Source organism: Rhamphochromis longiceps, linkage group LG19 (genome assembly GCF_057381845.1).
Source record: "Rhamphochromis longiceps isolate RC_006_pf linkage group LG19, R_longiceps_female_GT1.1, whole genome shotgun sequence".
NCBI classification, from domain to species: domain Eukaryota; kingdom Metazoa; phylum Chordata; class Actinopteri; order Cichliformes; family Cichlidae; genus Rhamphochromis; species Rhamphochromis longiceps.
The window spans coordinates 8,250,219-8,275,357 of NC_140575.1; the positions used below are offsets into that span (position 1 = coordinate 8,250,219).

At 40.4% G+C, this 25,139-nt stretch overlaps 2 protein-coding genes across 3 annotated transcripts; both read right to left on the reverse strand.

Moving 5' to 3' along the window:
* Positions 1–515: 515 nt before the first annotated feature.
* LOC146646127 (exocyst complex component 3-like protein 2) lies at positions 516–3,163 on the reverse strand. Its single transcript, XM_085391800.1, has 4 exons — positions 2,917–3,163; positions 2,666–2,821; positions 1,988–2,109; positions 516–1,117 (listed from the first exon to the last, which is right to left on the reverse strand). Exons 2-4 carry the CDS (start codon positions 2,792–2,794, stop codon positions 967–969), a joined length of 402 nt encoding a protein of 133 aa, XP_085247926.1. The 5' UTR covers positions 2,795–2,821; positions 2,917–3,163; the 3' UTR covers positions 516–966.
* A 10,573-nt stretch (positions 3,164–13,736) lies between these two features.
* LOC146646128 (tumor necrosis factor alpha-induced protein 2-like) lies at positions 13,737–22,021 on the reverse strand. 2 transcript variants are annotated; one of them, XM_085390550.1, is made up of 12 exons: positions 21,946–22,021; positions 18,866–19,099; positions 17,966–18,608; positions 17,601–17,712; positions 17,271–17,393; positions 16,579–16,673; positions 16,371–16,463; positions 16,145–16,268; positions 15,923–16,042; positions 15,673–15,828; positions 14,704–14,825; positions 13,737–13,986 (listed from the first exon to the last, which is right to left on the reverse strand). In XM_085390550.1, the coding sequence occupies exons 1-12, from the start codon at positions 22,004–22,006 to the stop codon at positions 13,836–13,838; spliced, it is 2,034 nt and encodes a 677-aa protein (XP_085246676.1). In that variant the 5' UTR covers positions 22,007–22,021; the 3' UTR covers positions 13,737–13,835. The 2 variants fall into 2 exon arrangements, with proteins under 2 accessions (XP_085246676.1, XP_085246677.1); XM_085390551.1 differs by lacking the exon at positions 21,946–22,021 and adding an exon at positions 19,324–19,402.
* Between the last annotated feature and the right edge of the window lie 3,118 nt (positions 22,022–25,139).

A 25,139-nucleotide genomic window follows, 5' to 3' on the forward strand; every position in this document is an offset into this window, starting at 1 on the left:
AGTCAAGACATGCTATATTGTATTTAGATAGAAGCTAGCGAGCTAACTCCCTGCTAACTTCTAACTCCGTTAAATGTCATAAATTCCGTTTTCATGGATGCCTGGATGTTAAACTCAATTGTTACACCTGGTAGAGCAGAACGCTGATCATTTTATTAAAGATGAAAGACTTTAGACAGTTTTTCAACTCTCAGTAATGCCACAGTGATCGTTTGATATGTGGACCTGCAGCGGAGTTTAGACCCAGACACGGCTAGTGACGTCAGACTGAACAACCGGATAGTGTGGATGCTTAAAGCATCCACACAATTACTTTTTCAAAGTAACTTGTCCAACACTGCTTATTATAGACATTAACTGTAACTCCATTCCCTGTCTGTTGCCAGTACTATTGCTGTTTTTTCCACATACTATAAACCCTACAGTCAGTTTACATGTGGATCATCTACTAAACAGAGTAAACAGTAAAAACAAATTGAGCTGGTTTTTGCACATTTATTAAAAAAAACCTCAACTTACATCTATTTATGTACATGAGACATGTATAATTCTCTGTAATACAATATAGCATAAAATACAACTTATGAAAAAACTAGACTTTAATATCATTGTAGTTTTTAAACAAAACGACATATAATAGAACGGCACTGACCTGTTTGTAAGTGTGTAAAAACAGACTCTTGCATACTTATTCACAGTTTCTATGAAATGCACAAAAATTGCCAGCATGAATGTAAAATCTAGCTTATGTATACAATAACATACAGTAACTACAGCAAGCATTCACCATCACCGAGTCTGCGTATAATAGGGATTTCAGTCTAAGTAGCATCTGAAGGTTTTTCCCTGGCATTCACTCTGTATGTCTTTACAGAGATAGACTGTAACACAATATAATACACGATAATATTGCTGCTCTGCAACCAAACTCTCAGTCAGTGATACTCTAAGAAGCAAATGTGCGGCTCACCTCACTTTAATTTTGGAGAAAAACTTCCGGGTTCCAGGATCAGCACGGCTCTCTTTCAGTGTGTCTGACAGAGTGGTTTTGACGATTTTCCTGTCGGCTCTGGAGAGGTTTGTCTTGAGTTTGAGCAGAGCCGAAACATGTTTTTCACTGTTGGTGACAGAAAGAAGAAAGGGTTTTAAAAAAGTGACGTAAAGTCAGAGACTGTGAAAAAAGGATTGTCATGTGAAAGCTGCCACATTTGATATAGAAAAGAAAAAATATAAAGAAATTGAGCTTTTTTTTAGCTAAATAGAATCTGCAATGTTTTATTTCACTTTCAACATAAGAATAACAGCAGAAGTTCTAACTTCACTGATCCCGTCTAAACTTGTGTTTCATTGACATGTTATGTCTTTTTCTGTGTGTAGCCAGTTTTCTGCCCCTTGACACACATCCTTCCTACAAACACTAACAGCTGTCATTAGCACATCACCAAACCTCTTTGAATTGCTGAGAAGAGGGGAGATGGAAAAGGTCTCAGTCCACCTCTGTTGGAAATCTGACAATAGGTGGAGCTCTTACTGAAATGGATCCGTGCTTCAAATGCATGTGACTCTCCGAATATGAACTATTTTTACCAAATAACTCTTCCATAAAACTCTTATTCAGCATAAACATATATGAGTGCTATCAAGAGCAGTGTTTATGTCTCCTGGTTCCCTTCTTCCTTTTTCTTTAAGGTTAGAAATAAAACCAAAACTAGACAGTTTGGTTTTCTGGTGGAAGAAATCTTTCATTTAACTCTAATTAACAGCATTATTGACTTCATCTACTCACAGCTGCTGCTGCTTCTCTCATGCCAGCATGTTTTATTTAGTTCTCTGTTTCAGTGCACTATCAGTGAAACTGGTAATGTAAAATAGAAAGGCAGCACATCTACTTTCAGCTCATGTTAGTTCCCATGAATGTAGCTCATCCTGCTCACAAGATATATCTGATACCAATTAAGATGTTTCGCTCAGTCAGCTTCCTGTTTACCTGAGGTCGGGATAAGCAGATCCCAGTGAAACGATTTGCATCTGTATGGCAGGAATATCTTGGAGTTTTAGCACTTCTGCAATCTTGGTCAGGATTTCCTTTAACCAGTCTTGTTTGGATCCCTGTGAAGACAAATCAGTGACGTCAGTTTAGTCTGCAAGTTTCCCCAAACTGTAATCAGCATAGCTGCTGTTTTTGGAAATAATGATGTTTTTCCTTCAGGAGCTATTGCACTGGAACTTCCAGCTAGCTGGGCAGTAAATGTGAATCTAAATTATTTCAGTTAAACAAACTGGAATTTTGCTCCAATTCTTACCAAAAATCTTGTACTGCAAGTGGCAAAGGATCTTGTTCCATTTAATAATATTATAATCCCTGTCTCATAATTGTAACTCCTTGTCCTCTCACCATTCCAGATCCAATATCTATTGACAAATGTCTTTTTTCTATTTCTTACTGATTTTTCTATTTCTTCACTTCATTTTGAAAGTAAAACGAAAGTAAGAGGATAAATTTCAAAACTTTAATATAGCCCGTCAATGGTTCTTTTATTATTGTTAGCTGAATTTGTGACTAAGGTTGTTTCACCCTGTCAAACAATGTTATGCTGATCAGTGTTTGTGCTTGATTGATTTTAATTGTGTCTCAGCTAAAGTGTGGAGTGAAGGTGAGTTTCACCATTCTGGCAAACAGCTCGTGCAGTCTCTCTGCATTTTCTTTCACAGTCATGTAAGCCTTCAGCTGACGATCCTTGTCCGTCAGTTTGACCTCTCCTTTCAGGAGCCTCCGGACATATTCTACTGTCATTTCCTGCTGAAGCCGACCAATCAGCTCCTGAATGTAAGTAACAAAAAAACATTTTTTGTCCATTGATTTAAAAGTTGGTAATAATGGCTTCATAGCAAAGTTTCACGCGGTCATGTTTCTACCTGATGACAGGATTGAGTCGAACCCTGAAGTTCTTGAAGCACGTCTTCAGTGCTGTTCAGCAGCTTCTCAAACGTGTTCTTCTTCAGCCAGTCACTGGTTCCCACCTTCTGGTAGTGTGGCTGTGTGGGGAACAAATGTAAGGCATTCTGTTGATCTGTGGAGATGAAGAGGATAGCTGAAATGAGGAAAAACTTCCTAAATCTGTTTTAAAGATGTAGGGAAATTTCAGAGAGACCCACAGAGCCACACATGCCATCCCTCCCCTTCTAAAGCACACAGTCACGCACACATGTGCGCGCACACACACAGAAAGCTGTGCTGTTTTTAGCGCTAGGACATCAGCATTCTTGGCTTCTGGGTCAACTTCTCTAAACAGACTTTGTAGACTGAAATATTGTGCGGTCTTTCATACTTTCAATGATCCTTTTACTTTTATTTTCATGGTCAGGTCAGTTGTGCAACAACACTAAAAGCTCACTAGAATGTTATGTTTTTGAAAATTTAGTTTTTATTTTGTTACCAACCAAAACTGATGGCCATAAAAAGTGTAAAACGGTGATGTTGTGTTCAGGTTTAGTCATTTACTGAATTTGGAGCCATCAGAGCTTTAGCGGCAATTATCATCAATAAACACGTGTGATGAGCATTAAGTAGACCGTGTCGTGGCAGATTTCTTTTCTGATGTATTAATCACATACTGTAACCATTTCACATTAGTAATAGTAATTTCACTTCCTCACTTTAGTATAGTATGCATGCATGTAGAATATCATCACAGGTAGGCCCCAAGTTTTATTGCACCTTCACGGTGGACCCATTGTAGACTTGAATATCTGCAGACATCCTGGAGGTGACGGTGGTCATAACTTTTCTTAGAGTGGGCGGGGGTCAAGGATGAGCTGGACTGAAGGCATGGGGATATGTGATGTGCTGTGGAATGCTCTTTGTTTGAGAGCTCACTGTTATTGTTAAAATTTCCACAACAACCTTTCTTTTTCTTTCTTTGCTTGTCTGTAAAAAGTATTTTTGTGGCCAAACAAACTATCCACATGATATATATCTATAAAGAACATAAAACATCTTTCAGATTCTACGTCACAGTCACTACTTTGAAAGTAACTGCAGCTGCTGTGAGCTTTTATGCCTAACGAGACAAGCTCCTCCTGCTCAGACGATGTAGGGAAATTTCAGAGAGACCCACAGAGCCACGCATGCAATCCCTCCCCTTCCAAAGCACACAGACACACACAGACACACACGCACGCACTTAACCAGATTGTTTGCAGGTCAGAAAGTCTCGGTGCGTAGTATGCTTTGGATTGCACTGACAAATTAAGACTGTTGCTTTTGTTTGGCGACTCAGTGAAACATTGAGTTGACTGTTGTGACAGACCAAAAGAAAAAAAAAGTTGATGAAAACATATCGGGGATTTTGCAAAAGCTGAACAAGTAACAAAATATTTTTTCTTTCTGCCAGATGATATAACCTTGCAATATAATATCTTGTTGTTACAGCAGCATTCAGGACCAGAATAACACGCTAACGGAGTCAGGGCCACAAAAGTAAGTGATCCTTTAACTTGGTTTGCTATCAGTTAATTATTAAAGGTTTATTCATACATGTGAACAGACTCTTTAGATCACTTTGTTTTAATACAGAAAAAAATCAACTATGACTATTACTTTATTGACATTCAACAGAAACCTTTGCCATCATGTACTTTGGTTTCATATTGTGCTTTCTGGTGCTTATGTTGCATCCTTTAAATGACTGACCTCCTTTCTGCTGTGTGGATACTCACTGCAGGTATATCTTTTACTAAGTCAAACTAACATTTATCCAGGCCTGGGTTACAGAGGGCTGCAGTCTACACAGAGACTCGAAACGTGCCCTAAGCAATTCCAAGAAGAAATCGAGGAAAAGAGGCTGTAGGGCCGGTATCCAGGTACACATCAGACGAGCCTACAGATCGGAGATTTCCCGACTCGTCTGGAGGCGTCCCCGGTTTCTGCTGCCAGTTACCCTTCCGGATTTGATTGGAAACACGTACTTGCAGCCACTACAGCGTGGATCCTGCCCATCTGATGCTCTGGATTTTGCCGATTATCTCCCCACCGCTGGGCCCTCACAGCCTGCATCGCACAACCGGTGGTTGGTCCCGCCGGTTCCGTGGCGCTGCTGGAGACCTCGCGTGCGGACACAGTGTTTGCTGTCAGTTCCATGCCGACAGAGCTGATGGGAAACCTGTGCTGCCAGCTTTTAATCGGATTGCGCTCTTGAACGCCCGCTCCATCGCAAACAAATCCTTCTCTCTGAATGAGCTCTTCACAGGGAAAAACCTGGACTTTCTGTTCCTCACTGAAACATGGCAGAGGGATGGCGAGTTTATTCACCTAAACGAACAGTGTCATGCAGACTGCTCTTACTTGGGCGCCCCCCGTTTAGGTCGCTGTGGTGGAGGACTTGCTGTTGTCTTTAAGGACAGTTTCACCTGCAGAGGTATGCAAACTGAAAACAATTCTTCTTTTGAGTCGCAAACAATTAAGGTGGGCTCTACGAACATCTTTTATTGTGTTTTAGTCTATTGCTCTCCTGGCCCTGCTACTGAGTTCTTAAAGGATTTTATGGACTTCTTATCTTCTATTATCAAGCTGGAGAAAGTTTTAATTCTTGGGGATTTTAACATTCATATTGATGATGCCTCACCTAACTCTGCAGCTGAACTTTTATCTATATCTGAGTCTTTTAACTTTGTCCAACATGTCTCCGGTCCAACCCATGTAAAAGGCCATACCTTGGACCTTGTTTTTTCCTTGGGCCTCAACATTGGCAATGTGTTTGCTGAGGATGTACATTTGAGTGATCATAACTGTATCTTTGTTGAACTCAATTTTAGCTCTAAACAAACGCCTGTGAAGTTAAAAACTCATAGACGCATAATAACTGAGACTACTGCTGAGAGGTTCTCCATTATGTTTGACAGGTCTCTACTTTTTACCGGAAACTATGTAAATGTTCTTATTCAGTCTTTTAATAGGGAATGCACATCCATTTTGGATCAAGTGGCACCTATTAAAACAAGCTCGGCTTTACAAAAGAAGGCATGCCCTTGGATAAATGAGTCTATCTTAAACTTAAGGAGAATATGCCGCAAAATAGAACGACTAGGGAAGAAAACCAAACTTGACTACACAGGCTCCATCTTCGAGATCTCATGCTCTCCTTAAGTGACACGGTGAAAACTGTTAGATCAGAATACTTTTCTAGACTCATAACAAAAATAAAGAGAAATCCCAAGTTTCTTTTTGACAAAATTAGTGCAATTGTCTCCCCAGATGTGATACCTTTAGATGTACTCTCTAAAGTAGATAGTAATAAACTCCTCCGATTTTTTGTTGATAAGATTAATGACATCAATGCTAAAATCTCCCCAAGGCTTTCCTGTTCTCCGAGTCAGGCACTCCCTTTGTACTCCTGGTCGACTTTTACAACTGTAACATATGATGAAATAGCAGCCCTGGTGGACAAAATGAAGCCATCCTCAAGCCCCTCAGCCATTATCCCCACTAAGCTTTTTATTAATGCCTTTGACACCATTGGTCCTTGGGTTGTGAACCTTTTTAATGTTTCCCATTAGACTGGGGTGTTCCCCAGCTTTTTTAAACATGCCATTGTGGAACCAAGGCTCAAAAAACCCAACCTGGATCCAACACTATTTCAAAATGTAAGACCTATGTCCAAACTCCCATTTATGTCAAAACTCCTTGAGAAGGCAGTAGCTGTCCACCTTACGGCATACTTGGAGAAATATAACATCCATGACCGTTTTCAATCTGGGTTCCGTAAGTTGCACTCCACCGAGACAGCACTACTGAAAGTTACTAATGATATTATGATGTCAGCAGACTCCGGAGAATACACAGTCCTAGTCTTGTTAGACCTTACCTCAGCCTTTGATACAGTCAACCATACCATCCTGATAAACAGACTGAGAGACCTGGTTGGGATGTCTGGCTCTGTTCTAGACTGGTTTTCATCTTATATATCTGAAATGAGTTTTAGTGTGTCTGCAAACCAGATCATGTCGGAATCTACAGAGTTGTTGTGGAGTTCCTCAGGGCTCTGTGCTGGGACCTATTCTGTTTTTAATATACATTCTTCCTTTAAGTCAGATAATACAGCAGTTTCCTGAAGTATCTTATCATCTTTTTGCTGACGATATTCAGCTATATTATTCTTTTAAGCCTGCTGAAGCTCATAAGCTCTCCAATCTGATTGACTGTTTAACCACCATTAAACAATGGTTGAACAATAATTGCTTACAGCTAAACCCGGTCAAAACAGAAACTTTGATTATTGCACCAGGCAGTGAAATACCTGATATTAAACGGCGACTGGGTGACTTTGGTTCCTCACAGAAACATAACCTTAGAAACCTGGTTGTATTTTTGATGAAGCTTTTTCTTTGGAGGGACATTTAAATCAGATAGTAGGAACCTGCTTTTTTCACTTGAGGAACATTTCTAAACATCCATCGTGTCAACAAGTGAACTCGAGATGATAATACATGCTTTTATCTCTACAAGACTTGACTACTGTAACAGCCTGTTTACTTGTCTAAACATGAAAGGGCTAGCCCGCCTACAGGTTGTTCAAAACTGCATCGAGGCTACTGACCCGCTCGAACAAGGGTGCTCATATGACCCCTTTTTTAAAGTCGCTGCACTGGCTACCAATCAGATTCAGGTTCCATTTTAAAATTCTAGTTTTAACTTTCAGAGCATTACAGAAAGTTAATGTCCCCCACATACCTCCACTCGTAACCTGAGGTCATCAAACCAAAACCTTTTAGTGGTCCCCCACACTCATTTTAAAAACCGAGGGGAGCGATCTTTCCAAACTGTTGCACCCAGACTGTGGAATGCACTTCCCCTACTACTACGGGGCTTGGACTCAGTGGAGACCTTCAAAAAGCAGCTAAAGACATTTTTATTTCAAAAACCTTTTAATTAGACCAGGGTTTTTGTGATGTATTTTATGACTGTATTATGTTTTTACCTTGTAAAGCACTTTGTGACATATGTCTGTGACAGGTGCTATATAAATAAACTTTACTTACTTACGTACTTACTTATTTTTGGAACCATTTCTGAACTATTAATGGTTAACTTGCCTCTGTGCTACCTTGATTTTAGCTTCTAGTCTTCTCCTCCATGGAGGGCAATGCTCCTTGTGGCTGTTCATCTTGTAGCCAAGCATCTATCATGTTCACTTGTAACCTGCAGTTATCATTCTTATGATTTTTATATTTAACATATGTTGATACTTATTATAGACATTAACTGTAACTCCATTCCCTGTCTGTTGCCAGTACTATTGCTGTTTTTTCCACATACTATAAACCAGGGGTCGGCAACCCTAGGCACGCGTGCCAACTGTGGGTTAACTGATGGCATGACCATAGCTGGACTGGCCATGCTAATTAATTTTCTTTCTTTTTTTTTTGTAACGGTATAAACAATGAAAGGTGGTGGATTGGCCAGATGCTGGCCGGTGTGTAAAAATAACTAAAGTTATTTAGTGGTGGCTATGGCGGAGCTTGCACAGATTCAGTAACATTAGCAAGTGGTGGAGGCCGGCAGGTGGATCAGGGAGAGGGGAGGCAGGAGGAGCAGAGACCCGAGGCAGCCGCTGGTCCGAGTGTCAGGTGAACTGAACTTCAGGTAAGAAGTTATGACCTGCAGTCTATCTGGGCCAGATATAAACCAAGTTTAGGTTGAGTTTATTTTCGTTGTGCTAACTTTTTACAGTCAGTTACAATAACTCGTACAGCTACTAGCTAGCATGATGGAGTTTCTATACAGCTGGGTGGGTGCTATGATGTTACTGATAGTGAACTTTATTTTATTCATAAGGTTAGTTAGTAGAGTTGCCAACCGTCCCGTAAAAAGACGGAATCGTCCCGCATTCAGAGAAATTATTACGCGTTTTATGTTGAGCTGAGAAGGGACGCAGTTTGTCCCGGACTTCAGCTAGGATGGAAAAAGACACAAAGGTGGATTAATTCTGTCGTTACGCTGTCAGCTGCCTCTTCTTCTCCTCTCATTCTCTCCCTTCTCTCTCCTGTTGCTACTTTAATCATGAAACTGATCAATGATCAGTGTTGGGAAGGTTACTTTTAAAATGTATTCCATTACAGATTACAGAATACATGCCCCAAAATGTATTCTGTAACGTATTCCGTTACGTTACTCAATGAGAGTAACGTATTCTGAATACTTTGGATTACTTAATATATTATCATGCTTTTTACAACTACGTGAATGTACTATTGCTGTGTGATTTATTACTGTTACTGAAGGTCCGCGACTCCGAACTGTAGTAAAGGGACCTCTGACTAATACGGCGGGGTCCCTGTTGGCTCGTAGCCGAAAAATAGCTTTACTTTGTTGTGTGGGTCAACTTTTCTTGTGAGAGACAGAGAGAGGCATTGAAAGACTGCTCCAACGGAACTTATTGTTTTCAGAGGAAAACAGGAACACGGTGTACAGTCGAGTCTTAATAGCTTACTTACAACTGGGCTCGTCAGGCTCTCTTCTTGGCTGAAGTGGTTATTATTATATTTACATGCTTCCAGCTCCCGTTTTTCCTCGATGACAACTCGTACCTTTCCACTCCCCTTTTTCTCCCTCCTCGCGCTCACAGACACATAACGTGTATGGCAGTCCATTCTCCCTGCAACACGGACTACACTGCCCATGATGCTACATTCTTTAGAGCTATGCTTGTAGCATTCTGCCTGTTAGCTTAGCACAACAACAACAACAACGAAAAGGCGCTCTCACACCCAGGAAACACACAGTCGCAGAGAGAGAGAGAGAGAGCGTGTCGCCCTGTAACCATGGCAACCGTAACGCTGCCGCCTGGAACAACAGAACGTAGCTGTCAAACAAAACCCAAACAGTCCTGACCCGCAACTATATGAAACAGGAAAGTACCGCAGTGTAATCCATTTATCTCAACAAAGTAACTGTATTCTGAATACCACCTTTTTAAACGGTAACTGTAACGGAATACAGTTACTCATAATTTGTATTTTAAATACGTAACGGCGGTACATGTATTCCGTTACTCCCCAACACTGTCAATGATCTCTTTTGTTTGTTTATCGCCCACTTTGCGCCAGAACGGGGAAGCCAGCGGATGTCGCGCTAAACAACAGCAGCACGTTTAAGCTTGATCAGATGTTGTTAGAATTTATTTAATATTAATTTCTAGTATCAGCTGATGTTTGCTGGAGCCACAGCTGTAAAGCTGCTGGTCATGATGTTGGTTTGGATATGTGGTGAGAGGGAAACATGAAGATGAAACCAGGAGATGTCCTTACTGAATCATCAGAGCTGAACAGGTGATGGAGAAACAGGTTTACCTTTTAGGTGACATGAATGAGTTGAAGGGAAGTTATGAACTGTTTCTGAGAGACAAATAACACCAGGATCTGTTTCTTTGTAGCTGATGCTGGTAACTGTGCAGGGGTGGATCTAGCAAAGTTCTGCCAAGGGGCCAGGGAAAGGGGGGCACAAAGAAATACTTCCTTATTCTCATTTAAAATGTCTGGCTGTTATTAAATAATTATCTGAAGCTTACAACCAAAGTTTTTATCTGATATAAAATGTATAGAAATCATACATATACCAACTAGACTGTACATCAATGTCACAACAGCATTTGTTTTCATTCAAAGGCTTTATGGCTTTAATACCTGGTTGGCCGTCTCTAGTCAAAATGCCCGGGCTGTTTTTTTGTCCCAGTCCAGCCCTGGGCACGACACGCAGTGAATTAATCTGAGAAGGTGCATCAAAAAATAAATGGCCGCGCCAGCGGTGCACATCACAAATCAGCTTGCATAGACACATTAGTTGTGCTGCTTCTTTATGACGGTATCTTAGCTAACAAACCCAAATACCAGATTCAACTTGTAATTGGCTAAAAATAACTTAGCCTACTGGTCAGAGGGACGTTGTTAGCTTTCCACATTCTGTTACGTTTCGGTGTTGTCAGTGTTTTGTTTTTTGCGTGACTGTCATGTATTTCCTGCTTTACTTTGAAAGTCTGTGTCATCTTAGTGTGTTCAGTTTACGCTTCCTTGTCTCGTCTGGTCTAATTTGCCCCAGCTGTGTTTCCCTCCTGTGGTCCATTCCCTGATTGCTCCTTCTATGTATTTAAGCCTTGTGTTTCAGTATGTCATGTGCGCGATCTGCCCCCGTGTTGTAAATAAAAAGTTTGTTGTAAATAGCTGTAAATGGGTTTTGTCAATACTTTCGTTTTGAGACACTTCCGTTTTGGGGATTTTGGTGGAGAGCCTTAGTGGTTTTTTTTCGTGTGTTTTTTCCTTATTTTTATTTTCCTGCGTTGCACGCCGGTTGCCTAGGCCGGGGTGTAACATATGGGGGCTCGTCCGGGATTGCCTTCGCTGGGGGGTCCGGGGACCGCCCCAGCCTTTGTCGTCTGCTGGAGGGTCCGTGGGACTGCTCCAGCCTTCATCCGCCTTCGCTGGGGGGTCCGAGGGACCGCTCCAGCCTTCGTCGTCTGCTGGAGGGTCAGTGGGACCGCTCCAGCCTTCATCAGCTTCGCCTGCCTTCGTTTCAGCCATCCGCCTTCGCTGGAGGGTCCGAGGGACCGCTCCAGCCTTCATCCGCCTCTGCTGGAGGGTCCGGGGGACCGCACCAGCCTTCGTCGTCTGCTGGAGGGTCCGTGGGACCGCTCCAGCCTCCATCAGCTTCGTCTGCCTTCATCCGCCTTCGCTGGGGGGAGGGTCCGTGGGACCGCCCCAGCCTTTGTCGTCGCTGGAGGGTCCGTGGGACCGCTCCAGCCTTCATCCGCCTTCGCTGGAGGGTCCGAGGGACCGCTCCAGCCTTCGTCGTCTGCTGGAGGGTCAGTGGGACCGCTCCAGCCTTCATCAGCTTCGTCTGCCTTCGCTTCAGCCGTCCGTCTCCGCTGGAGGGTCCGAGGGACCGCTCCAGCCTTCATCCGCCTTCGCTGGAGGGTCCGGGGGACCGCTTCAGCCTTCGTCATCTGCTGGAGGGTCCGTGAGACCGCTCCAGCCTTCATCGGCTTTGTCTGTCTGGATCAAACTTTTCACTTGGGGTTACATGTTTGATTTTTGGGTGGGGGGAAATGTTACGTTTCGGTGTTGTCAGTGTTTTGTTTTTTGCGTGACTGTCATGTATTTCCTGCTTTACTTTGAAAGTCTGTGTCATCTTAGTGTGTTCAGTTTACGCTTCCTTGTCTCGTCAGGTCTAATTTGCCCCAGCTGTGTTTCCCTCCTGTGGTCCATTCCCTGATTGCTCCTTCTATGTATTTAAGCCTTGTGTTTCAGTATGTCATGTGCGTGATCTGCCCCCGTGTTGTAAATAAAAAGTTTGTTGTAAATAGCTGTAAATGGGTTTTGTCAATACTTTCGTTTTGAGACACTTCCGTTTTGGGGATTTTGGTGGAGAGCCTTAGTGTTTTTTTTTCGTGTGTTTTTTCCTTATTTTTATTTTCCTGCGTTGCACGCCGGTTGCCTAGGCCAGGGTGTAACAATTCTGACACTTCAAAAGCTTCAGCACAGCATCAGCACCACGGAGATACACAGATACATCCGTAGACTCAAGACGCAATGCATTTTTGGGACTTTCAGGTGTATGGACCAATGTTTTATTTTCTGATCAAACCACAAATCTTTAATGTGCAGCTGGATTTGTCTCGCTTTAACTGGCTGAGTTAATGCCAGTTAATGCAACATCGAAGCAGCTGGAATCCATAGCTGTGCGTGTTCATGGAGCTTGCATTTTCACCTGCTGGACATCACTATCTGACAAGTTTAACTGTCTTCAGAACATTGCAGAGGCCTATTGACAGTATTTGGCTCTACATGTCTGTGTGAGCAGATTTTCTCTCACATGAGTCCTCAGGTAGCCGTCTGAATGCTGGACACTCGGAGACCTGTGTCTCTGAGTGGGAGACCAAAGATCACATTAACATGTGTATCTCTGTATTAACAGACATGCCATATTGGCTTAGTTTATTTTTCTTATCATTGTTGTGAGGAGACCATAAATAGCATTTGTATTTTCCGTTGTACAGTTCATTTGCTGTTATGGATAAAAAGTGTCTTTTTTTGTTTCAAAGTAGCTGATAACTATTCGCTGATAGCTGCCAACATCTGCAAACAAATATAACTCTATAAAATGGTTCTATATATTGTGTAACTGTTCATATAGAGCATTATTAAATTTATTGCTAATGCAATCATATGGCACACTGACTTCTGAGGAAATTTTAAATGGCAATCGCCATCAGAAAGGTTACCTACCCCTGCTATAAACCCTACAGTCAGTTTACATGTGGATCATCTACTAAACACAGAGTAAATCGTAAAAACAAATTGAGCTGGTTTTTGCACATTTATTAAAAAACTGAACTTACGTCTTTTTATGTACATGAGACATTTATAATTCTCTGTAATACTATTTATGGCATGAAAATATTAGACTTTAACACCATTGTAGTTTTTAAACAAAACGACATATAATAGAATGACACTGACCTGTCTGTAAGTGTGTAAAAACACACACTTGCATACTTATTTACAAAAATACATTTTACATGAAATGCACAAAAATTACCAGCATGAATGTGACATCTAGCTTATGTATACAGTAACATACAGTGACTACAGCAAACATTCACCATCACAGAGTCTGCGTATAATCGGGATTTCAGTCTAAGTAGCATCTGAACCAATGTTTTTCCCTGGCATTCACTCTGCATGTCTTTACAGAGATAGACTGTAACACAATATAATACACAATAATATTGCTGCTCTGCAACCACACTCTCAGTCAGTGATACTCTAAGAAGCAAATGTGCGGCTCATCTGACTTCAACTTTGGAGAAAAACTTCCGGGTTCCAGGATCAGCACGGCTCTCTTTCAGTGTGTCTGACAGAGTGGTTTTGACGATTTTCCTGTCGGCTTTGGAGATGTTTGTCTTGAGTTTGAGCAGAGCCGAAACATGTTTTTCACTGTTGGTGACAGAAAGAAGAAAGAGTTTAAAAAGAGATTATTTTCTCTATGTAAAGTCAGAGACTGTGAAAAAAGGATTGTCATGTGAAAGCTGCCACATTTGACATAGAAAAGAAAAAATATAAAGAAATTTGAGCATTTTTTTTAGCTAAATATAATCTGCAATCTTTTATTTCACTTTCAACATACGAATAACAGAAAAAGTTATAACTTCACTGATCCCGTCTAAACTTGTGTTTCACTGACATGTTATGTCTTTTTGTGTAACCAGTTTTCTGCTCCTGACACACATCCTTCCTGCAAACACTAACAGCTGTCATTAACACTTTACTACACCTCTTTAAACTGCTGAGAAGAGGGGAGGTGGAAAATGTCTCAGCCCACCTCTGTTGGAAATGTGACAATAGGTGGAGCTACTTTTAGCTCATGTTAGTTCCCGTGAATGTAGCTCATCCTGCTCACAAGATCCGAAACCAATTAAGATGTTTCGCTCAGTCTGCTTCCTGTTTTCCCTCAGCTCTCTCTGAAAAGTACGATTGTTTATCCTGACCTAATGTCTCACAAACCTCTTATCATGATATAGTTCTGTCCTTATTGTTTATGTTACAGTTGATACAACAGGTCCCAAAAAACGAGAGCACATTACATTTGTGTGAGTTATACTCTGTATGTTTCTGTATTAAAGTAAATAATGTCTGAGTCAATTCAAAAGTTACCTGAGGTCGGGATAAGCAGATCCCAGTGAAACGATTTGCATCTGTATGGCAGGAATATCTTGGAGTTTTAGCACTTCTGCAATCTTGGTCAGGATTTCCTTTAACCAGTCTTGTTTGGATCCCTGTGAAGACAAATCAGTGACGTCAGTTTAGTCTGCAAGTTTCCCCAAACTGTAATCAGCATAGCTGCTGTTTTTGGAAATAATGATGCTTTTTCTTCTGGAGTAATTGCACTGGAACTTCCAGCTAGTGTGTTAAATGTGAAAATGAAATTATCTGAAGTGCCTCAATGCTGTGCTTTATATTAACTAAAGTGTCATATAATCATATAGTGTAGTAATGAATGGACGTGGCCCAGATATTAAAGGCCTTAGACTGCATGTCTTTTAGTGATAGAAATGTAAGAGACTCCTGCCCACGCTTGTCTGCAGAAGTTGATAACAGGGAACATCTGCCAGTGGAAATTTACTAGAAGGGACTATGGAAAAGTCGCAGCCTCGCCAGAGCTGAGAAAAGATGTCTTGCAGCTAACAGACAACAACCTATAGGTATGCTATGCAATGTGACTACTGAATGCTTGTGTAATACTGTTGTTTAGACTAGAGCGGGACACCCTGTGATAAAACTGGTAAGTGCACATCATTATTTCAAGATTCGCGGCAGAGTGTCATGCAGGACGCATCTCCTTTCCAGAAGTAATAAAAGTGTTAAAATGGTCTACTGAGCAGTGTGTTGTCTTCCATCAGATGCTTATGATGAATCAAAAAACTTGGTGAAGTGTTGATATTTAACACTGGTAAATATATGTGAATTTTAAATTCTTTCAGTTACACAGATGTTGTTGATGTTAGCTGAATTTGTGACTAAGGTTGTTTCACCCTGTCAAACAATGTTATGCTGATCAGTGTTTGTGCTTGATTGATTTTATTTGTGTCTCAGTTAAAGTGTGCATTAAAGATCAAGTCTCACCATTCTGGCAAACAGCTCGTGCAGTCTCTCTGCATTTTCTTGCACAGTCTCGTAAGCCTTCAGCTGATGATCCTTGTCCTTCAGTTTGACCTCTCCTTTCAGGAGCCTCTGGACATATTCTACTGTCATTTCCTGCTGAAGCCGACCAATCAGCTCCTGAATGTAAGTAACAAAATCATATTTTAGTCCATTGATTTAAAAGTTGGTAATAATGGCTTCATAGCAAAGTTTCACGCTGTCATGTTTCTACCTGATGACAGGATTGAGTCGAACCCTGAAGTTCCTGAAGCTGGTCTTCAGTGCTGTTCAGCAGCTTCTCAAACGTGTTCTTCTTCAGCCAGTCACTGGTTCCCACCTTCTTGTAGTGTGGCTGTGTGAGGAACAAATAACACATTGTTTTAAAATCTTTGATTAAAACATATTAGGATTTAATTCTGAGGATTATTGATATCTGCAGTTGTAAAGAACTTACTTTGAGGATCTTGTGCACAGGAGTTAATAAATAAGTGTGGGCAGACTGTTTCATCTCAGTCAGGACCTGCAAACAGTTTTCCCGCACATTCTCTGGGAACAGATCGTGCTTCTCAAAGAAGTCCCTTTAGACAGACCACACAGGACACATTAGCTCACAGTGAAGTATTCTCCTTTTATGATGAAGTTAAAATCTGAATTTCCATCTAACTGGATCAGAAACATACCTGAACTTTTCGACACAGCTGAGGTTTGCCTTTATGAAAGCTTTGCTGTGCGGTTTGTTCTGCTTAATGATGTCTTCATGAAACTCTTTATACCTGCAGAAGATTAAAAACAGTTTTCACTTCTATTATCTTGTTATTACCAAACATTAAACTAAAATGTATTTTCAAATGACAATATTTAAAAGCCAGCCTTGTGAAGCCTTGTTACCTCTGCATGAAGTCTGTCAGGTTGGATGTTATTTCCTGGGCCTTGTGTCGGTCTCTTACAGTTATATGTGCTGATGTCACCATGCCGTTGATCAACTGAAGACAAATGTATTGACAAATCAGTGGCAGTTTCAAGTACTCAAAGCACTTTACACAGCAATGCACTTCCATCATTTTCAGATCCAGTTAAGCACCAGGAACCAAACCCAGTGCTTTACAATGTTAGTGACAAACCCAAGTGATTAAACTACAGAACCATGGGAGGGTTTGAAACTGTGACGCTGATCTGACAGTAAACGAGTTTCTATAAATGACCCAAACAAAAATGACGGTCCTTTCTTTGTTTGTTAATCTTTTTCTCAAAGTTTCTAGAAGTCTTTTTCAGTTTGGTTAATATGTGCAGCAGGCTGGAAAATATTTGTCTGCACATTTTGTTCTTCTATGATCAAAACAATGTTCTGTCAATATTTCACCACAATAATTTTATTGCACAGTTCTGACATAGCAATGTATACAAAGCCTCTAATCATGGTTAGTAATGGTCAACAATTAGAAGTCAACGAACCCATGATAAGGACCCTTAAAGCAGGCCAACACAAGTGACGCCTTTCACTTTATATTAACACCTTTTTATAAAAGCATCAATTTCAGCCTCTTTTATATCAAGTTGTAGCAACTCTACGGCAACTGTACCTGGATGACATCATAGGCCACAGGACTGGAGTAGCAACCATCATATCTTGTCGGCTCCTTTCCTTGATCCCACTCTTTCTTTGCTTCATCCAATACTCGGCCAATATAAATCATCAGGTCGCTCTAAACACACAACAACACACAGCTGTCACTTTTAAACCGCTTTCATGTGTAAAGATTTAATTACTGACAGTAATAATTACATCTACCATATTATGTTCAAAAAAATTAAACCAACAACTCTTTGATGCTTGTCTTGCACATCTCACTTTAAGCCCTGCAATGACCATACTGATTAACTGGATACACGCCTCAGAAACACTTTGTTACCTGTTGTTTGCTGAGGTACTGCTCCTCCAGAGGTTTCAGTAACTCGTCAGGAAGCAGGTTTCCCAGCGCTTCAGTATTGATATTACTGGCCAGCTCAGGTTTTTCAAGGATTCTGGTACACAGAGCAGATAACACATGAGTTTCTATAAACACCCCAAGTTGTGTTTAGTCTACAAAAATGTCATTTTATTTAGCACATTAAGAAAACAAGAAATTAGCCGTTACATTTGTATTATTATTCACTATCTGTAATTGCTCAGGTATTTATTCTTCTAAAAACAATGAAGGACCTCACACTGACAGACATCCTCATGTTTAGTCACAGAAAGATGCTGCTTCAAACAATAATTGAACTGGTGGCTTACCCTGGATAAAACTCCTTCACCCATTGCAGGAGGAAGCTGCAGTCCTTGTCATCCAGAACAAAGTCTGCAATCTTTTTGAGTCTTGCGCTGAAAGTTTGATGGTACTGTCTTGCATAAAAGTTACAGATGTCCATCTCTGGTGGGTAGCAGTTCTTCACAACATCCACCACCCACTCCATGTCTTCCTTCAGCTGCTTGCCCATGGACTGGATGTCTGCCTGGATCGAGGACTGGTTCACCTGATCACCAGTGGGGCTCGATGGGTTCTCCAAACGACTATACACTAATTCATGGAGCACTTTGTCATGGTGCTCCTTCCACTTCTTGGGCCTCCAGGCTGGTGGTGTCTGGCATCTTTGTCTCCCCAGGTCCTGCTCTTCCTCAAGCTTGATGGCTTTCACTGCTGATATCAAAGCAAACACCTCTTCCTCACAGCTGAGAGAAAGACTCTGCTGCACGGTCTGCTCTAAACGCTTTTCAAGGGCTTCATAGTCTGCAGCAAGCTTTTTTACTGCTTCCTCGTGAGCTTTGAGTGCATCAGCCTCTGTTATCTCTCCAAACAGATGTTTCTCCCTGTCTATCAACAGTTGAGCGGCTTCGAACAGGTTTTGTCCTTCAAGGCATTCCTCAAAAGTAGGAGTCACTGGTGGAGAAAAACAAAGATAAATAATCTTTAAACAGTTCATATTTCTCCTAAAATAAGGTATTTAACATTTCTGGAAGAAATGGAGAACCTTATTTCTGTAATAGAGGTGTTTTTTACACATCAGCACTATTTCGTGGAACAACCGTAACATCAATTTCCTTTCTTTTTTTAATATGTCACACAAAACACAATTTAGTTGAGATACAGAGGGTTAACAGGAAATAGCTAATAACAGCTGGATGTATGTCACCTACCAACTGGCCGCTCTTCTTCAGTAGGTGATTGGTGTCCATCAGTAGTGGAAGGACCGTTGTCACTGGGTTGACCTGTGGGGCTTCGCCAGAACTTTTTAAACCATTTTCCTCCAGCTCTTAAAGTTTGTTCAGGGGAACTGTTGGACGTGCCTGTTGTGGATGAATCCGACTGTGTCCGCATTCTTCTCCAGGTTGTAAAACGTGACCAACAGGCCAAGAAAGGTGCTGAGGAATCTGCAATTTTTAAAAAAAACCTGCTTTAATATACATTTTTTTAATATGATTGGCATAAACTAAACATTTTAGCCTTGTTTATAGCATGACCGTGAAATTAAAAATAGATTAAATCCATTCTAATTACAACAATATGCCAAAGTAAGTCTGTAAAAAGTATTTTTGTTGCCAAACAAACTATCCACATTATATATATCAAAAAAATTCATTAAGATTCTACTCACATAAGCTTCACAGTCACTGCTTTGAAAGTAACTGCAGCTGCTGTGAGCTTTTATGCCTAACGAGACAAGCTCCTCCCGCTCAGACGATGTAGGGAAATTTCAGAGAGACCCACAGAGCCACACATGCAATCCCTCCCCTTCCAAAGCGCACACACACACACACACACACACACACACACACACACACACACACACACACACACACACACACACACACACACACACACACACACACGTGCGTGCGCACACACACACAGAAAGCTGTGCTGTTTTTAGCACTAGCACAGAAGCATTTGTCTTATGTGGCTTCTGGACCAACTTCTCTTAACAGGTACTTTGTCGACTGTTAGGAAATGTTGTACAGTCTTTCATACTTTCTTTATGACTTTCATGATCCTGTACTTTTATTTTTATGCCATTAGCAAGTCAATTGCACAACAACACTAAAACCTCACTAGAATGTTATGTTTTTAGCCATTTAGTGTTTATTTTGTAACCAACTAAAATTGATGGCCAGAAAAAGTGTAAAAAGGTGATGATCCTTATTAAACATTGACCAGCCTTAAGTACACCGTCAGTGTTTTTTTGTCTGCTTTTTAAAGAAAAGATATTATAATCAGTATGACTCACTTATTTGTTAGACTCCTAAATAAGCTAAAGGTGGAAGTTTGTGATTTTGTGAAAGTAAAAAAAACAGAACCATGACAACTAATAATGCCAAACCTCAACCCAGACCACCACACTCAACCAGATTTTTTTGCAGGTCAGAAAGTCTCGGTGCGTAGTATGCTTTGGATGGCACTGACAAATAAAGACTTTTGCTTTTGTTTGGTGACTCAGTGAAGCATCGAGCTGACTGTTATGACAGACAAACATAAAAGCAAATGAAATAAAATGTTTGAAAACAAATCTGAACAAGTACTAAAATGATTTTTCTTTCTGCCAAATGATGTATCCTTGCAATTTTCTGTTGTTACAGCAGCATTCAGGACCAGAATAACACACTAATGCAGTCACAAAAGTAAATGATGCTTTAACTTGGTTTGGGTATCAGTTAATTATTAAAGGTTCATTTGTACATGTGAACAGACTCTTTAGATCTGTTATTTTGTTTTAATACAGAAAAAGTCCAGTATGACTTACTTACTTATTTTGGTTTCATATTGTTCTTTCTGGTGTTTACATTGCATCTTTTAAACGACTGACATCCACTTTGACCTTTCTGCTGCTGTGTGGATACACACTGCAGGTATATCTTTTACTAAGTCAAACAAACATTTATCCAGGCCTGAGTTACAGAGGGCTGCAGTCTACACAGAGACACCCAGATCTCTCTCTCCCTAGCTCTTCCAGTATAGGGCACTGAGCTGTTCCTGGGTCATCCAGGAGAATCTCTCCAGTGTAGGGGTGTGCCTGAGAGCCTTATCCCAGCTGGATATGCTTGAAAGCTCTCACCTAGGAGGCTCCCTAGTCACATATCCACACCAGTGGCTGCTTTCCATGTGGAGGAGCAGCAGTTGTGAGTCCCTCCGAATGATTGAGATTCTCACCCCATCTCTAAGTGAAAGTCCCCCTACCCTCTTAGAAAGGTTATTTCCAGCATTTGTATCCACAGTCTCATGTTTTTGGTCACTACCAAGAGCTCTTGGCCATTAGTGAGAGTAGGAACATAGACCAGCTAAATGTCACCATTTAATTTAAGACAAATAGCATCAAACACCATTTCTACAATTTGTATGAGTCTTACAGTCCTTTCAAAAGGACACAGTGGCCTCTTTGTTGATGCCACATTAGTGGCGGTTGGGCAAACAGAGTACACAGACTTTCTGTTCAAATTAAAAGGAACAACAGCTTGGTCAGGCAGAAAGGATTTTACTCAACATTGTGGAAGAGGTGCCAGGAGATGAGTTGGAGCAAGGCAGGATCAGACAGGAAGGTGAAAGCTGAGAGGAAGAGATAAAAGCTTTGAGGATGCCCAACAGGGAGAATGTGTTTGTAGCCACCACCTATAATAATATGTATTGTTTAATGCAGCGCCCTGAAGGCTTTAAGTATTATGATGTCTAGATGGAGAAATGACAACAACACATACACGCACAAACCACTGCGTAGGCTCCTCTAAACCCTTTAGCTCTTTGCTCTGTTGCGCTATATAAACACCAGTCCATTTAAGAGGCCTTTCTTTCTTTATCCTGATCTGGGAGATGTAATTATTGGACTAACAAAAAGAGAATGACAAGCACACACTCGTACACTTTGGGAGGAAATCCACGCAGGTGCAGGAAGAACATGCAAACGCTCCACATGAAGGCCCCGCTTGTTGCTGTAGAGCGCTAACCACTAAAGTGAGGCACAAAAGGTCAAAACCAGTTTTGTTTTCTTGCTCTGGTGTTTTTTCAGATCTAAGGCAATTGTTCTTCCCCTTCAAGACCCTCTATGATTTCATACAAAATTGCAACAGCAATTGAGAAACATTCAAAGTGTCTCTTTTGCAATTTAAATGACTTCAACTGATTTTTATAGTAACATTTTTGTCAGTTAAAAGTGTCAGCCACATTCGACCTGTGTGGTTTTTACTGCCTATAACTTAAATCTGCTGCTGTGATACAGTAACAGTCTTACCGTTCACTCTGTAGGATCTGCAGGATCTGCGGGGGAAGCAGCGGGGAAATGTCGAACACATTTTTCCTTAATGCAGCAACTAACAGTCGAGTCTCAGCAGCAGATCAACTCAACTGAGTCGAGGACGAGATGCAAATAAGTACGCAAATACCATTTGATGTGAGGATGTTGGCAAAGTCACACAGTGAGAAACACTTCTCCGTTTACTGTTTTTGCACCTATATGGGCTTCCTCTGAGTTTGCACCTATGATATGAGAGTGAAACTGTAAAACCTCATAGTGGGTGAGATGTGTTTAAGAGGCAAAATCTCACATTCACTCAGGAGCTTAATAACTTAATTCCACATATATATATTTTGCACACATAATACTTGCTTTTGTACAACTACTGTTCATAAAACATCTAGGCAAAAGGAGGAACATAAAGAATATTTTCACTTCCTTAAGAAAAACAGAAGTGTCAGGCCTGAACAGATTTAACACTATTTTCTACTATTTGCCACAAAAATGTGAGGTATCCTCCAAACAGCGCTTAGCTTACATGCATGTGACCTAAACGTACTGGTATTGTTAACAAAAGAAGTAAGTAGCAATACATTTATTTCAGGGCTATGAAAGACATTTAAGCTCTGTTAAAAACTGCAACTAAATCACTGATTGTAATGTCTGAGTACTCTGAGGCCCAGGAACAAAACCAAAACTCCAAATGGGCACCCTGGACTGCTTTGAAAAATGTGAAGGAAGTCATACATTTAAGTATATCTTTACAGGTTTTTCAGCTTGTCTTAATCATAAAAAGAAGGAAAAGTTGTATGGCCCTATGGCCATTCATACATAAAATAAAGAGAGGATGAATAGTTGCTACTACCAATAGTACCTACAAGAAACTGTTTGCCATTTTTCTTTTCTTTTCACAGGTTTCTGTGATTCTTTCATTTGAAAGTTTAGAAAACACTCATAGCTGGATGTAAAGTTTAGATTCCCTTAAAACCCAAAATCTTAACTGATTATTATATTTCAGTTCTAGTTTTTTGTTTTTGGGGGAGTCACATAGAGGAATTGTATCTTTTTACACAAAACATGTTGATGTTGATATCTCTCTGTGTCTCACGCACATATAGACTGTACTACCCCTTATCAGTAAGCTTCCTATTTCAAACTCTACTTGAGCTTTTAAAAAGATTACACACCTAATTTGTGTTTCTCTGGTTTCAAAAACAGGCTTTCAACCTATTTGGGGATAATAAATTAGTAGAAATTAGTAGAAATTTATCCTACCGTTTAACTCTGAGTTCGAACTGACAGTGGAAAGTGGAGTTTGACAAACGTGATGGAAATATAAATGTTTAAATTGCCAACAAAGTTAGGCCACTGGAGAAAATGAAATTTTGAAGAAATCTGCTGGTCTTTTGATCTGAGATTGTTTCCTGAAATAAAATATAGAGAATCCATTTCAGACTTTAACCAAACCAAATGTAAAATAAAGAAATTGTTGCTCTAGTATATTCATGTTTCAAGTATTACCCCCCCCCCCCCTTTTTTTTTAAAATATAATTGTAGGGGCCTTTAACTTGAATACATGAAGATCATAAATTGGGATGCTGTAAAACAAGCTTTTTGTCTCTCCTGTTTCCAGAAGAGGAGGCGTTTTCATGTTTTTTGCTCATAATATCTTAATTTTAAATTCTTTCCCACAATGTCACAAGACATTGGTGCAACTTGACATGTAACCACAGGGTTAATACAAAATAGTCTTTGCAAAACATATGAGGCTAAATGAAAAAGTGAAAGTATCAGAACTGTTGCCTTCTAAGTTCTGTGATGGAGGAAAGCAGCTGGTGAAACAGGAACTGGCAGACACCGCAATTACCAAAGCCAGAGCGAGTGGAACTATGGTTCTGCTATAAGACAAGGGAGACTTTACAGGAAATAGCCCCGTTATTATTCATCTGCTGCTGCATTTTCCAGATGTCTGCAGTTATTAATGCTGGGATGTTGCGAGAGGAGGTCAAAGGTGTTCTTGTCCAAGCATAACCAGGAAAAACACAGAAACCATGATACGCATACCCATAATTTCCACTCATTTTGCATTCTGAAGAAGAAAACACAATCTGAGAACATATTTACACTTTTTTTAATGTAGCACAAAAGCCTTGACTTCATATCAAAAACTAAGATTTGCTCTTTATGTGTTATCTTATGGATGCAAAAGGTCTCAAAGGAAATAAAGAACTTGACAATGAAGGTCAACAGAAGTAATTGCTTATTTAAAAATATGCATTTTTACGCAGTCATTTGGCCTGCAAGTCAACATATGAATCCTGCAGAGTTACCTGGTTTTCTGCACTCATACTTTATAAAATATATTCACCTCAGACAATCTATTGTATTTATAATGGGCCAGCAATGATATTCATTTCTTTTCTGTCCTTATTAAACAAAGCAACCACTGAACTATCACACTGCTTTTGTTGAGACTAAAGGTCTGCTACTTGGTCTTCCTCTGACTCTGTTATTCATAATCTGTGTGGTGATGTTTACATGTTAGCCTGTAATGGCCTTTTGTTGCCACACATAGTGTCATGTGTGTTCAGCCAGCTCAATATTTCCAGTAATATTGTGAAATATTAAAGCGCTCGCTTCCTAAATGTGCCACAAGCAGATGATTAAAGCCTGAACAGAGTGGACATTATCTTTAAGGATTCCTTTGATATTACAGCTGCTACTCTTTTAAACTCACTTAAGATTGTGCTTCGTCTGAAACACTCTGTGGGCTAATCACGAAATATGAACTCTTTGAAATAATTTTACTTTATGCAAATAAACTATCCCTATGAGAAATTCTATTTTAGGATCTCTAACCCACCCTTACATTTTTTACAACTTAGCAGTTGTACTGATAAGTCTATTAACTTACACAGTTTTTAGACTTTCACCACCTTTGCTCGCTGGCTTATAATGATCTGCAGTACCATGATATTGACCAAAATCCACACACTATCCATCCATTCTCTTCCACTTATCAAAGGAGCTTGCAAAGAAAAGCGTCTGGACTTCTTTAAGTTACTTGAAGACGTTTCACCTCTCATCCGAGAAGCTTCTTCAGTTCTAAGGTCAAATGGTGGAGAGTCCCAGATATAAACCTAGTGGGAGTAACCCCCCACAGAGGGACAAAAGGACCCCCTGATCATCCT

Coding starts and splice junctions, on each gene's coding strand:
- LOC146646128 (XM_085390550.1), bottom strand. CDS start 22,006: ATGTGTTCGACATTTCCCCGCTGCTTCCCCCGCAGATCCTGCAGATCC. Junction 16,043..16,144: donor CTGTGCACAAGATCCTCAAA/GTAAGTTCTTTA, acceptor TTCCTCACACAG/CCACACTACAAGAAGGTGGG. Junction 14,826..15,672: donor ACGAGCTGTTTGCCAGAATG/GTGAGACTTGAT, acceptor TTGTCTTCACAG/GGATCCAAACAAGACTGGTT.
- LOC146646127 (XM_085391800.1), bottom strand. CDS start 2,794: ATGACAGTAGAATATGTCCGGAGGCTCCTGAAAGGAGAGGTCAAACTG. Junction 2,110..2,665: donor ACGAGCTGTTTGCCAGAATG/GTGAAACTCACC, acceptor TTGTCTTCACAG/GGATCCAAACAAGACTGGTT. Junction 1,118..1,987: donor TCTGCTTATCCCGACCTCAG/GTAAACAGGAAG, acceptor TGTCACCAACAG/TGAAAAACATGTTTCGGCTC.